General features: G+C 37.2%; 1 protein-coding gene across 6 annotated transcripts in view; it reads left to right on the plus strand.

Moving 5' to 3' along the window:
* Positions 1-15,129, plus strand: part of NELL1 (neural EGFL like 1) — a 936,371-nt gene that overhangs the window by 290,833 nt on the left and 630,409 nt on the right. For all 6 annotated transcript variants that reach the window (XM_035266029.3, XM_035266032.3, XM_035266031.3 and 3 more), the window contains one exon: positions 9,801-9,929. In XM_035266029.3, the coding sequence (XP_035121920.3) occupies positions 9,801-9,929 (129 nt within the window). The remainder of the gene's footprint in view (positions 1-9,800; positions 9,930-15,129) is intronic.

The following is a 15,129-nucleotide window of genomic DNA, read 5'->3' on the forward strand; positions in this document are numbered from 1 at the left end:
GAGGTTGCAGTGAGTTGAGATTGGGACACTGCATTCCAGCCTGGGTGACAGAGTGAAACTCTATCTCAATAAAAGTAATAATAATAATAATTCTTTTCCAGAAGATATAATTGACAAATAAAAGTTATATCAGCCTAGAATATAATATTTTATACATTGTGAAAAAGTTTACAGCCTAGAATATAATATTTTATACATTGTGAAATAGTTAAATTAATCTAATTAACTTATCCATCACCTGATACTTTTTTGGTGGTGAGAACATTTAATATCTACTTTCTCAGCTATTTTTCAACATAGAATATATTATTATTAACTATAGTCACCATGCTATAAATACATCTCCAGAACTTACTCATCCTGTTTGACTGAAACTTTGTTCCCTTTGGCTTATATTTTCTCCAGTTCCCTTTCCCCACTCCCATGAATAGATTACATTTAGATTGGGACCTGAAGACTGAGTAGGAGTTATTCTAGAAGGGATATGTAATAATGGTATGAGTTCATGGAACAAGAGTACAAAGACCCTGAATCAGAAAAGTGATGGGACCACTAGAGGAATGAAAAGAAAGGCTGATGAGGTTAGAGGCTGTGATGGGGAGAGAAAGGGGGCCTTCTTTGTTGTTTCAAGTTAAGGATTTTGATTTTTTTCTTACTTGAGATGAAAAGCCCTTGGAAGGTTTTTAAGGAGGAGAGTGACATGATCCAATCTTTGTTTTAAATAATCCCTTTGTGTAGAAAATGGATTAAGACAGGCAAGAAGGATAACAGGAAGGCAAATGAGGTGGTTTCTATTTGAGAGATGATAATATTTTGGAGTAGGATGGGTCTTCTTACTGCTGTGAAGTGGAAGAGAAAGAGATAGATTCAAGAGATATTTATGAAATAAAATGGACAGAACATGGGAACAGCTGGTATTTGAGGAGTGAGGGCAAAGATGACTCCTAGTTTTCTGGTTTCTGTGAATAAAAGTGCCCTGAATGGATATGGAGAACCTGGGGAGTATGGATTTGGGAGGTAAGATCAAGAGTTCCATTCTGGATGGGTGAGCTGTGAGATGCCTTTGAGGATCACATCCAAATGGGATGTTGGCAGGTTGCTGGCTGTAATGACATAACATATATGAGGTGGGACACACCAGAGAGACAGCATTATTTCCTGTGCTCTTACAGGGGACTGTGAGCCCTCATTATTGCTTTTAGAGAAAGGTAGATGTTCTTAACCAGAGGCCAGAAATATTCAGGCATAAACCTTGGCCCAGATTTTTTTCTGCTAGTCCTAAATGGCGGAACCTGCAGATTGTCCTAAATGAATTGATTTTTAAAATTTTATAGGTTGTAGAAGAGTTGTGATCCAGAAACACTGTTAGAGATTAGGCATTAGTAGTTGTTGATGCATCCAAGTATTTAAAACTCAGAATAATTATTTTTATAGTGGTCATAACAGGAACGTTATGACCCTGTCACTTACTGACTGTGTCACCTTTGGTAAGTAAAGTCTCAACCACATTTTCCTAATTTGTAAAATGGGAATAATATTAAAATCTCTAAGGTTGTTATGAGGGTTTAATGAGGTCATTGTGTGACAAATCTATGTGTGTAACATGCTTAGCAGTATGCCTGGCCTGTTTAAAGAAGTTGATAAATAGCAGCTTTTGTGTTTGTATTTATATATTTTTAAAATTTTACTTAAAGTTCTGGGATACAAGTGCAGAATGGGCAGGTTTGTTACATAGGTATACATGAGCTTGGTGGTTTGCTGCACCCATCAACCTGTCATCTAGGTTTTAAATCCTGTATGCATTAGATATTTCTTCTAATGCTTTCCCTCTCCTTGTCCCTCACCCACCAATAGGTCCCAATGTGTGATGTTCTCCTCCCTGTGTCCATATGTTCTCATTGTTCAACTCCCACTTACGAGTGAGAGCATGCAGTGTTTGGTTTTCTGTTCCTGTGTTAGTTTGCTGAGAATAATGGCTTCCAGCTTCATCCATGTCTCTGCAAAGGACGTGAACTCATTCTTTATGGCTGCATAGTATTCCATAGTGTATATGTGCTACATTTTCTTGATCCAGTCTATCATTGATGAACATTTGGGTTTGTTCCAAGTCTTTGCTATTGCAAATAGTGCTGCAATAAACATACATGTGCATGTGTCTTTATAGTAGAGTGATATATAATCCTTTGAGTATGTACCCAGTAATGGGATTGCTGCTTTAAATGTTATTTCTGGTTCTAGGTCCTTGAGAAATCTTCACACAGTCTTCCACCAACAGTGTGAAAGTGTTCCTATTTCTCGACATCCTCTCCAGCATCTGTTGTTTCCTGACTTTAATAATTGCCATTCTAACTGGCTTGAGATGGTATCTCATTGTTGTTTTGATTTGGATTTCTCTAATGACTGGTAATGATGAGCTTTTTTTCATGTTTGTTGGCCACCCAAATGTCTTCTTTTGAGAAGTGTCTGTTCATATCCTTTGCCCACTTTTCTGATGGGTTTATTATTTTTTCCTGTAAATTTGTTTAAGTTCCTGGTAGATTCTGGGCATTAGACCTTTGTTAGATGGGTAGCTTGCAAAAATTTTCTCGCATTCTGTAGGTGGCCTGTCCACTCTGATGATAGTTTCTTTTGCAGTACAGAGCTCTTTACAACTTTATAATTAAGCTGTTCTCTATATTTGGGTCAGTGCTAGGTAAAAGATGTGACCTTGTGCTGCTGATTATACAATAGGTTCCAAGACTCTAGAGTCACTTGTTAAAAGTAATCAAGTAAAAAACTTTAATATCGGGTAGTTTATTTACTTGTTTTGTGTATGTGTGTGTGTGCATGTGCTCTACAATCTGGTCATAGTTTCCAATTTGAAAAAAGAGAAATTGTTGTTAAGAAATAAAGTAACTTTCAGGAGTCTCATGCATCAGACTGTGTTGATAACCAGCTGAAGAAAAAACTGTGGCAAAGTCTAGCTGGAGGACTTGAGAGAGAGAGTCTATGGACAGCAATGGAAGCAAATATACACGAAAGAAAGATGTGTGTCTTAAGTGTCATGCTATTCAGGCACATAAAAAAGACAAAGCCTTTAGAAGGATTCTGAAAGGTAGAGAATTATTTGAGAATTTATGACTTAGCAGCCAACTCAGATGCTGAGGTGGGGTTTTAAGAATGCTGGTGGGGTGATGTAAGTGTTCTAAAACTGAATTAGTGTGCTGGATGCACAGCTGTGTAAATTTTCTAAAAAATCATCAAACATATTTATGATAAGCGAATTTTATGTTAGGTAAATTATACCTTAAAAAATATTTAGAGAAAAATAATGTGTGACTAGCAATTGAGGCAAATTTGCCTTCCAGTTGGTTAAGAGGGGGCATTGCATGCTCCTACACATTTATTGATCTGTTTATTCACTTGCTAATTTCTCCACCTCTACTTCTGCCTGTCCATTTGTCCATTCATCTATAAGCCGTGCATTCATACAGCTATCTCTGTGTGGGAAGCTTTTGGTTGAGAAAAATGGATTGAGACATAGACCCTGACTTAAAGAAGCTGAAGTGATTAAAGTTAGGCTTTTGTTGTTAAGAAAATTTAGAATTACCTGGCAGAAAAATATACATATTTTGAGTTGAGAAGAAAGCTAAATTTTATTCTGTTATACACATGCAAACAGGGTATCCTCTTTAACCCCTGAACTGTAGAATGCTTAGAAATTTGTTGTTCTCAGGAGGACAGTGCAAGAGGACAGTGATGAAGAACTTTTAGAACTTCAGTTATACTATGGCTCTGTGTACCTTCCACAAGTGCACTACCTTCCTCTAGCTTCAGTTGCCACATCTGTAAAATGGGGATAATAATTCAGTTTCACAGAATTGTTACGAGATTAAATGGGACAATGTGTGTAAAACACTCAGCCAAGTGCCTAGCTCATAATATGTGTTCAATAAATGTTAATTGTTGCTGTTGTTACACCCGTAGTAGATTATTTGGGGTTCTCTAAACTTACCACTACCCTCCTGCATCTTCTTCTTCGCCTGCACCCTCCTCCTCCTCTCTTCTTTCTTCTTCGTTGGTTGGCATTCCATTTCTTCTACTAGGATCTGTGTCCTGCTCTTCTCAAGTTTCTACTTATCATAGTTTCTTATTATCTTCAAGTGTTTCATACTTCTCTGAAACACTATGACATTTTTTTCTGCTCATATGTGACTTAACAAAGATTGCTTTGATTGAGGTCATATGTGGTTTATTGCCCCTTAGGGATTGTAATTTCCCTGTGGGAAGAGAATAACTTAAACATCTTTGAAGTGTCTCCAGATAATTATGAGGTGCTGCAGCCCACAGATTAGAGGCCCCATAAATATCAAATGAATGACTATTCACTCACTTGTACAGAAAGGTAAATGGGCACAGAATGAATATTTCCTGAATAAAGGCCTCCATTAATTTAAAAAAGACACATTTTTTGAGAATAGTTAGGCATAATCAAAGTGGATTTGACATGAAGTTCAGTTTGTTCCACTGGCCCTTCTCTGGTTTTGAAATACAATTTACTCTGCTCCTGGCATCATGATTTGACATGGCACATGCTTGATAGAAACATATGCATTAGAATATCAGCAGTGTTTGAGGGGCTTTGTTCCAGGCTGTCAGAGGTGAGTGGAAAGAAAAGGACAGTTAAAGTCTCCTGAAAATAAAGAAAAAAGAAACACAGGCAAGGAGTATGCATGATAAAGGAATCCCAGTGAAGGAGAATCTGACCATTTAATCAAATTATTGGTCAATTGAGACATGCGAAGTGAAGTCCAGGCTCTTCCTTTGATAGGGAGACAAGTGATGCCTAAGAGTACCCCTTTGGTAGGAAAAACATCAAGCACTGCTAGTTTTAATGATTATTATAAGCCTCTCAAGCTCTTATAGAAATATTCTCATCTGTCAGAGGCTTCAGATTTCCAGCAAGTTAGACTCTTGCTCTGATTTTTGACTGAGGCAATCATCAGATAACAGGTCCTAAGTAGTGAGGCTGGATGTAACTCATTTAGGGCTATGCATCTACTCTCTAATGTCCCAAGGAGTGGCTATGTCTTTCGCTTTTCATCACTAGGTTTTGCTATCTGAGAAGATATATGACATAGTGAGAAGCACATGGGCTTTGGAGTTAGCCAGACCTAATTTAGAACCCTGGCATCTCCACTTACTACCTAGAGGTTTGTGAGTTTCTGCTTTTTATCTTGAAGCTGAGGATAATAGCATTAAGTTATTTTGAACTTTAGTCATTATTGTTAAAAATATCATCATTATTAGTGACCACCATTTATTGACCTCTTTAATAGGTATAAGGAACTCTTTCAAGTGCTTTACATGGATTAGCCCATTTAACTTTCTCAACATATTAAAAGGTATATATTGTTATTTCCACTTAAAACATCTAGCATGCCAGGCTTATTATAGGTGCATGAAATTTATATTATTATTTAATAACAGTATTATTATCTTTCAGAGTAAGAATTCTCCAAATATTGCTGGTTTAAAATTTTATTTGAAAGAAAAATAGTTCTAGAATGTTATCACTGAAAGAATTTAACTTGACTTTAGTGGAGTGATTTTTATATTTTTAAGCCAGAAACTGTCATTAACATGATCAATATGGGCTAGGTATGGTGGCTCACGCTTGTAATACCAGCACTTTGGGAGGCCAAGGTGGGCAGATCACAAGCTCAGAAGTTTGAGACCAGCCTGGCCAACATAGTGAAACCCCAACTCTACTAAAAGTACAAAAATTAGCCAGGTATGTTCGCATGCACCTGTAGTCCCAGCTACTCTGGAGGCTGAGGCAGGAAAATCGCTTGAACCCAAGAGGCAGAGGTTGCAGTGAGCCAAGATCATGCTGCTGCACTCCAGCTTGGGTGACAGAACGAGACTTCCTCTCAAAAAAAAAAAAGATCAATATGTCAAAAATATGAAAGCATAACTATTCTATTTGTATCAGAGGCAGAAGACTTGAACCCTGTGTAACAACTCATCTGTGCCTAAGGCTCTGAGGAACACAGTTTAAAAATTACTAATTTAATCCATTTCCCACATACATACCTAGAAAAGCAAAGTGATTTAGACTGTTTGTTAGCTGCAGACCATAAATTATGAATTAGACCTTCTGACTTCTAGATCCATTGTTTTCTGTGAGCTCACCATATGTGATATAGCATAAGTATTGTTTACTAAAAGTACTGATTTAAAGATGATAAAGCATCGTTATATACTTTATCGTATTTGAACTTCACAAACTTTTTGTTAGATGTCACCTATTTCTTCTAGTTCACCTAAAATGCTGTACAATATAGAAATAACTTTTGGGAACATTTGGTGGAGATGGTAGTAAGGGGAAAAATATCTGGAGACCAGAATATAGAAAGAGGGTGATTCCACTGAAATGAAATAAGTAAGTACAGTAGAGTTGGCATTTGCTCTGAGTGCAATTTCTAGTCTCTGGTGGTATAAAATCTGGCTTCTAATGGACCCTGTGTAAGCAGACAGGAGACAACCTGGGGCTAGTATGAGAAACATAAATCAAGGACCTTAAAGGGTGAATCCCTCAATGGGTGAAGTAGGAAAAATCCGCTCCGCACAAGGAGACTTGCCTTTCAGTCTTGACTCTAGATGGAAGTCAGGAGGAGAAAATTTGCTTTCCTAAGAGCTTAGGGCTAGATTTTATTCCACCTGTGTGGCTCAATCTTTAAGCTCTAAGACAAAAATGTAGTTGAAAGTGATCTTGGGTTAATTCCCTCAGAAACCTGGCAGAAGGAAACACAAAAACTCTCTGAAGAAATGCAGTTTTAAAACCAAAACCTCAAATAATTACCACAGATTAAATTCCAAAAAGTATGAGCTTAAAAATAAAAGAATCACTCAAAACACAAGAAAATAAGCCATCATGAATGCTACTCAGCATAAACAACAAATGGCAAAATTAGGTGCACAAAGCCTGAAGATATTAGGATTATCAGTGTAAAACATTCATGTGTAATATTTTTAAAGAATTTTTTAAAAGGCAATTTAAAAAATGAAAGAATAAGAGACTATCAAATTTGACTAAGCAGATTGAAAAAGAATCAAATAGGATTCTAAAAATAAAAATACAGTGAGATTAAAATGATATGGGTGACTGAAAGAGAATATGACACAGCTCAAGACAGAATTAATAAACTGAAAGATACATTTGGAAATGATACAGAATTCAGCATAAGGAAAAGAAACAGAAGATATGAAAATAAGTCTAAATAACATGGATGGGAAGAAAGAACATTTATCTAATTGGAATTCCACAAACACAAAATAGAGAAAAAATGGGGAGAGAATGTTTGAAGAGAGAATATCCAAGAATTTTCCAAACTGATGAAAAATTTCATCATTTTTTAGATTCAAGAATCCCCCCACATCCTAAATACAAATGAATTCACACTTAAATATCTTAGATAAAAACTGAAAAATACAAAATAGACAAAATACCCCAACTAGATTGTGTGTGGTGGCTCATGTCTGTAATCCCAGCACTTGGAAGGCTGAGGGGTGGGGAAATCACTTGAGCCTAGGAATTTGAGACCAGCCTGGGCAACATAGTGAGACCTCATCTCTATCAAAAAAAAATAAATAAATAAAAAAAAAAATAAACTGGACCTGGTGGCATGCACCGGCAGTCCCAGCTACTCAGTGGCTGAGGTGGGAGGATCACTTTTAGCCCATGAGGTTGAGGCTGCAAAGAACAATGATTGTGCCACTGCACTCCAGCCCGGGCAACAGAGTGAGACTGTCTCAAAACAACAACAGAACCCAGCCTAACACACACATTAAAAAAAATCTTAAAATCATCCTCAGAGAAAGGGGTTGCCACATATAAAGGAATGACTATTAGATTAATAAGTGACTCAGCAGCAATAATAGAAGCCAGAAAACATGGAATGACATTTTCAAAATGTTGAGCTAAAATAACTGTATACCCAGTAAAACTATTTTTTAAGTATGAAGATAGTCTAAAGACACATTTAGACAAATTGAAATTGAGCACAGTCACTGTCAAAAGATACCACAGGAACTTCTAAAGGCTATTAAGAAGAAAAAAATTTCTTGGAAAAGGTGGCAGGGAATAAGAAAGAATATTAAGCAAAGAAAATGTTGAACATGTGTCTAAAAAATATGCCCCAGGAAGCATGTTTAAGAATGTTTTTAGCAGCTTTGTTTGTAGTATAGGCATACCCTGGAGATATTGCGAATTCAGTTCCAGACTGTGACCGTTAAGTGAATATTGTAATAAGTGAGTCACACAAATTATTTTCATTTCCCAGTGTGTTTAAAAGCACAGTCTAATGGCATTTTACTCCCTAGAATGTCTTTCAAAGTTGGTGCTGATCCTCCTGCTGCTTTATTGACTAAGTTTATATAATATTTTTAATCCTTTGTTGAATGAATGAACCCATGCTAAAGGCACTCACATGGATGAATAGAGAAAAGCACACAATAATAATAATAAAAAGAAGATGTTGGTGTGGATGCAGTGAACAGGGAGCACTTCTACAATGCTGGTGGGAATGTAAACTAGTACAACCACTATGGAAAACAGTGGGGGAGAATTCTGAAAGAACTAAAAGTAGAATTTGATTCAGCAATCCACCACTGGGTATCTTCCCAGAGGAAGAGAAGTCATTATACAAAAAAGGCATTTTCACATGCCTGTTGATAGCAGCACAATTTACAATTGTGAAAATGTGGAACTAACCCAAATACCCATCAATCAGTGAGTGCATAAAAAAACTGTGTGTGTGTGTGTGTGTGTGCGTGTGTGTGTATGATGGAATAGTACTCAGCAATAAAAAGGAATGAATTAATGGCATTCACAGCAACCTGGATGAGATTGGAGACTATTATTTTAAGTGAAGTAACTCAGGAGCGGAAAACTGAACATCATATGTTTGCATTCATAAGTGGGAGTTAAGCTATGAAGATGCAAAGGCATAAGAATCACACAATGGACTTTAGAGATTTCGGGGAAAAGAGGGTGAAGGAGGTGAGGGATGAAAGGCTACAAATTGAGTTCAGTGTATTTTGCTCGTGCAATGGGTGTACCAAAATCTCACAAATTGTCACTAAAGAACTTACTTATGTAACTAGATACCACCTATTCCCCCAAAACCTATGGCTATAGAACATTTTTTAAAAAGCACACCATGGAAGATATGTACAATATGGTTTCCCTTATGTGAAGTTTAAAATGGGCAAAACTAAATGGTATATTGCTTAGGCATAAACACAAATATGTAGTAAAACTCTAAAAAGCTGCAAGGGAGGGATTAACTCAAAATTGAGGATAGCTATCTCTAGACGCTTGGAAGGAGATTCACTGTGGAGTTATAATTAGGGAGTTTTGATAATTTGGTTGTATTCATTTTATTTTATATATTCATATGTATTAATTTTATGTACTATTTTCTACGTATTGTACATTTTACAAGAAAACAATTATAAAAAGAGTAGTAATGTAAAAATGTAGTGAGAAGAAGATGCAGGATCAGCATGGATAGAAACTTTCAGGTAGAAACAACTTCAGCAAATTTGATTATGGGTGGAGGAAAGCCTGTGAAGGCTGGGGCAGCCCAAAGTTTCCTATTTCTATTCTGTAACTTCCCTATCCAGTTTATCCTTGCATACTGTCAAAGTATATTTTCTTGCACAGTGACATATAATAAAAAATGTTACATACTTCCTTTTGGGGAGTTATTTTCTTTTCTTTTTTTCTTATGTACAATTTTATTTGTTTTTTCTAGGTCATAACTTTTGTGCAGAAGGGCCTAAATGTGGTGAAAACTCAGAGTGCAAAAACTGGAATACAAAAGCTACTTGTGAGTGCAAGAGTGGTTACATCTCTGTCCAGGGAGACTCTGCCTACTGTGAAGGTAAGTAAGCAATTTAATGAAGTCACCTGTGAGACGCTGACTGAGAAACGTATTCCTGGTAGATGTGGTTAAGGAGTGAAAACTATCACTTGACTCTGGTCCTATGCAGTCCTGCAAGAAATCAATATCAATTGCTGAGGGTTCTCTGTTCTCCTGGTTTATCCACGCTGCTTAGTAGCATAAGAAAGCAAAACCTTTGAAGGTAATTATGAAACACAGCAAAGAAACAAAGGCAACAGGGGCATATCAAATCCCATGTTCTGCTGCTGCGTATATAACAATCACTAGATCAATCATAGGCATATCATATTCTGTTTTCTTATTTGATGAGATTGTCATCTTCATATTTAATTAAATGCATATGGTGGATTCTGTTTTCAAATGATACTTTTAACTCATACTAAGCTGCTATCTCCTTGACCTGACAAGATCAGGTTTTTAATGATTGATTCATGCATTGCCAATTTCCAATCTCTACTAAAAGTCACAATGATGAAAGGATTCATAACTTTGGCACATGGGCTGATGCCATTACAGTGGGATGGTGGCCTCAAGCATCAGTGACCCACATTTCTGCTCTAGAGTAAACAACTCCTCTGTCTTAAGTGAGGACCTTTTCTTTTCAGGCTCAGCATTGCAACCTGCTAGTGGTGAGCATTGCACATCCCTGTTACTTTAACATGCCAGAGAGGTGGGAGTTAGCTTGACCTGGTCTGCGTGTATAGTGCCATAATATCTGAGCCATCTATTTCCACGGTGCTCATGGCTCCCTTCCATCAGTTTGCAAAAGCTTTAATAAGCAAAGTGGTAGCTGGGCTGTTTTCCTGTTTGTTCTGGTTCCTGTTAATCCAATTATTCCTGCTGTCTTCATTCATAATATATTGCACCTTGATGATTTAGGTAGTTGTCTTCAATGAATGCTGCAAAATCCTGGTCACTTTCCTCTAAGTGGTTTGGTTCTCAAATGGGTCAGGTGTTCTAAAGGTAAAGACAATATTAACTGATGATAGTAATGGTAAATTTCTTTCTATTCTGCTATCTTATAGTTGACCCTTGAACAACTTGGGTTTAAACTTACATGTCCGCTTATACATGGGTTTTTTTTCAAGCAATCACAAGTCAAGAATACAATATTCATGGGATGTAAAACCTGCCTACACGGAAGGCCACCTTTTCCTATACAGTGGGTTCTGCATAGCCTACTTTGGGATTTGAGTATGTGTAGATTTGGGTATACACAGGGGCCTAGAACCAATTCCCTGCACATACACAGGAATGACTATATATTATTAATCTCTGCTTAACTTTTTGGCTTTGACTAAAGACCTCAAGTTGTCAAGAGGATGTCTGTTATTAGTACTCGAGTACTTGTAGGAACTTTCTGTTTATTTCATTTCTTCTGGAAGACTTTCTTTGTTACTACCATAATGTTTATAATAATATATTCTAACTAATAATTTTATCTTCTTTTTCACCCTTTTTTGGCTTGTTTTATGGATTTAAAGTTTTAAGGAGACACTTGGGAGAATGAAACTGTCCCTTTGCTTGTGAACCTCTTCATCTACACTTTAATATCATCTTAGTTATTTGATAATTTTGGGTGATAGGAGTATCAACTTCAATACTTCATATTAATATTATATCTAGATCTTACCTTATGCTATTTTCTATCAGAAAAATAAACTAATTAAAAAAATTAAAAATGTGAATATTCCCGCTATTTACTATGGAAAAATGGTGTAAGCCACATAATGGTCAAAAATATTTACCTTCTTACCTTTTTTTATGTGTAGGGATAGACTGAACAGTTATAAAAATGATAGAAGGAAGCTCAGAAACAATGTGAGTCCTCATGACACCACTGACACTCCTTTTAGTTGTTGATTGAAATCAGCATAGCCACCATTCCTGGCCCCAGTTCTCTACTGAGACCTGGAAGAATGTGAGCGAAAACTGCTGGTGCTAATGCTGTTTGGGACTCTGATTCATTTCTCATTGATATAATTTTTTATTACAAAAGATTGGCTCCATGAGGAGCTATCTGCAAGATCAACCTGCTCTTTCTCTGTGAGGCCTTACTTGATAATGTTGAGTGGTTTTTAGGTCTGAATCACTGTTTTCTTGGACATGCTCCTGTTTAGCTCCATGTATGAGCCTGGCCCTAGGCCAGTTTGCATTGGGGTGCTGTTGCTATTGGGTAATGGCAATGTACTTGGGCTTCAGTTGTTTCCCTGTTGTCATGGAGACTTTCCACAAGCTCCAGGGGACATTTCTTGGAGAGAAGGATAGCACCTAAGGAGAAATGGCTAAACACTGGACCCCTCCTAGTGTGTGAGAACTGAGCTCAGGGCTTAAGGCAGGGGTTGAATACTGGGCATCCAGTTGGGAGGCACAGAGAACCCAGTAGAGTGAATGCCAACATTTAGAGCAGATGCCTTTCTCTCATTCCTTCTGCCTTCTTCAGCATTTGAACTTTGATCTTTGGGCTTACGTTTCCATGATTGCATGATGACTTCCATAGCTCTAAGCATGGTATCCTCATAGCAGCATCTTAAGGATGGAAGAGAGGAAGGAGTAGGGCTTAAAAAACCTTGTCTGTGTGAGATTCTATCCTTTTATGCTCAAAGAAAGTCCTTCCTAGAAAGTTATTCCCTTACTCTACCCATATTACCACCGTAACCACATACAGAAGACTTCCCTCATCTTATTTTTCAGTCCTGGGTTATACCGCTTCTCTCTTCACCACACACACTTCTAGACCAACGTTTGAGAGGAGAGAATGAGATGGCCATGTCTGGTTTGGGCTAATTGTGTTTATTCCCTGGAGCTGGAAGAGAGGTTTGTCTTCCTTGAAACCAAATGAGCTTTGCCCTTTACCTGAAGAAAATAGGGTTTTAGCAACCATTTTTTATGGTTACATTTACATGAGTTAAATGAGATAAATGGTCATGGAGGCCATTACCCCAGCTTTCCCCTAAGAATTGCCCTTTTAGGTGACCAGATAGACAAGCTTATAGGTGGCCAAGTGCCCTCCTAGGACTAGAGCCTCTCCAAGGCTGCATTTATTGTCTCTCCACAGCCTAGAAAGAAGTAAATACTTATGAGCTGCTTGAGGCAAGTTACTTTTACTCTGAGTAAATGGAGTGAAAATGACCTATATTATAAAAACCACGATGAACTAGCTGGCTTGAAAATTAAAGCAAAATATTGCACACATCGTCCAGGCCATCTTGAAAAGCCTATTCAGGCTCTCAGTGGAAAAGGAAGTACAAAGGTTTTCAATTTTCTTAACTTCCTAAGGTAGTAGCAGAGAGGTGGTGTGTTAAGGGCTCCTGCTCTGTAGAGATTGTCGTAGAAACTGCCATAGAGAAGATAGCTGAACTCCTGGCCAATCAATAGAGGATAAGAAGACCTTTTGTCAGCTATGATACAATTCACAGGAGGCTGTTCTTCTGACTCCAGCAGGAGCATCTCCCATGTTGAAAACTGCTCTAGTTGGATTTTAGTGTTTTAGGAATCTTATCAGCTGAGACATTTTCCCTTTGTAATGACATTTTCAACAGGTTGGTCTTATATAGTTTCTGATGCATTAGAAGTAGTGTCTGAGGAAGTTATAGCAATAGGGATTCTACTCATAATCTTACTTCTTGAATTTGGAGTCTACTTAGATAGAGTTTCATAAACTTTTTCTTCCTGTAATATAAAGTTACTTAGAAGAATAAAGAATAATGTAATAACATACACATCATGACATCTGTCAGGTGTGGAAAGCACTACAATTAACATTAAATGATAATACCTTTTACTTGCAGAGTGTTTTGAATTGTTCAGACTCATTTTATATATGTTACACTTTTTGAACTTTATAATACATCTGTGAGAAAGTTGCAGCATTGGCCACATTAACTGTGTTTTATGAGTACAGACACTAGGACTCAGAGAAATGAAGTAGAAAGATTATATTAAACTCATTTCTACTCTAGAGCTTTCTGTCTAACTTATGCTGCTCCCTCTCCTTCCTCTACCCACCCTGTTCCAATACTGTGTTATTGTTCAAAATATTGGCTGCCCTCCTGATTTTGCTTACATCAGGTTTGGCTAATGAAATGTGAGTGGACATGACATGTAGTTTCAGAGTAGAAGCTCAAGTAGAAGCCATTACCTAATTTTTGCCAAATTCCACATCATTCTCTTTTCTCTCTGAGACAAAAATTGGCAAGGTTCCAGGTCAGGGCTTCTTTAGCTAAGGTTCCAGAATGAAGATGACATGGAATCATGTGACAACTGACAGGTGATGGATATGTGGCTTGAGTGAGAAATAATCTTGTATACCACTGACATTTGTAGGATTTGGTGTGGGACATTATGTTACCTGTGATAACAGTATAAACCTACTGATTGGTCTGCCTGAATTAATGGATCCAACTCTTATGGGTTCAGAAGGATACAAAAGTTCAGTGCTTACACTGAAAGCAGTTTTTAATAGAGCAAGCACTGAGAGTTACCAAAGTACAAATTGTTGAGTCATCAGGAGTTTGCTCTGCCACTGCTGCCAAGCAACAGATTTTTTACAGACCACAAGTTTTAAATTAGTGTTTTGTTATGCCAATTCCACATGGTGAATGGATTTCCCAATTAAGATGATAATGAAACAATGCATGTCAAAAATTTAGCAAACTGTCTGGTATTCACTAAATATTGAATAGATCACAGCTATTATTATTACTATTATTATTTACTTATCTCATTAATGTTTATGAGGATCTTTCTTGGAATTGCAGGAGTGTGTGCTCACTGAGACCAATGCATTGAGAAAGAGACCAGACTTTTTGGGAGAATTGGCAGGTAGCAGGGGAGAATACATTTAGATGGAAGGACTAGGTTTCATGAATTCTTCCAGGAGCATATTTTTAGCAGTGGGGAACCAAGCATAATAATGTATAGAGACAAGCTCATTCTGTCCTTGGGAAAACACAAGTGGAGTTGCATTCAAGGAATATTTTGGAAAAAAATGACCTGTATTGATATGAATTTAATAATTTCATGTAACAAAACTGACATGTCTGAAACAGAGCATCTCATTAGCAAGGTGATTTATAACTTCTTTCATATGATTGGAGGTGGTGGTGAAGGGTCTGACCCTGAGAATGGTAAGAGGCTGGGAAAGTGGTAGAGAGATCAGAGTTCAAACAGAAAGCAG

This window comes from Callithrix jacchus, chromosome 10, assembly GCF_049354715.1.
Source record: "Callithrix jacchus isolate 240 chromosome 10, calJac240_pri, whole genome shotgun sequence".
Classification (NCBI taxonomy): Eukaryota; Metazoa; Chordata; class Mammalia; order Primates; family Cebidae; genus Callithrix; species Callithrix jacchus.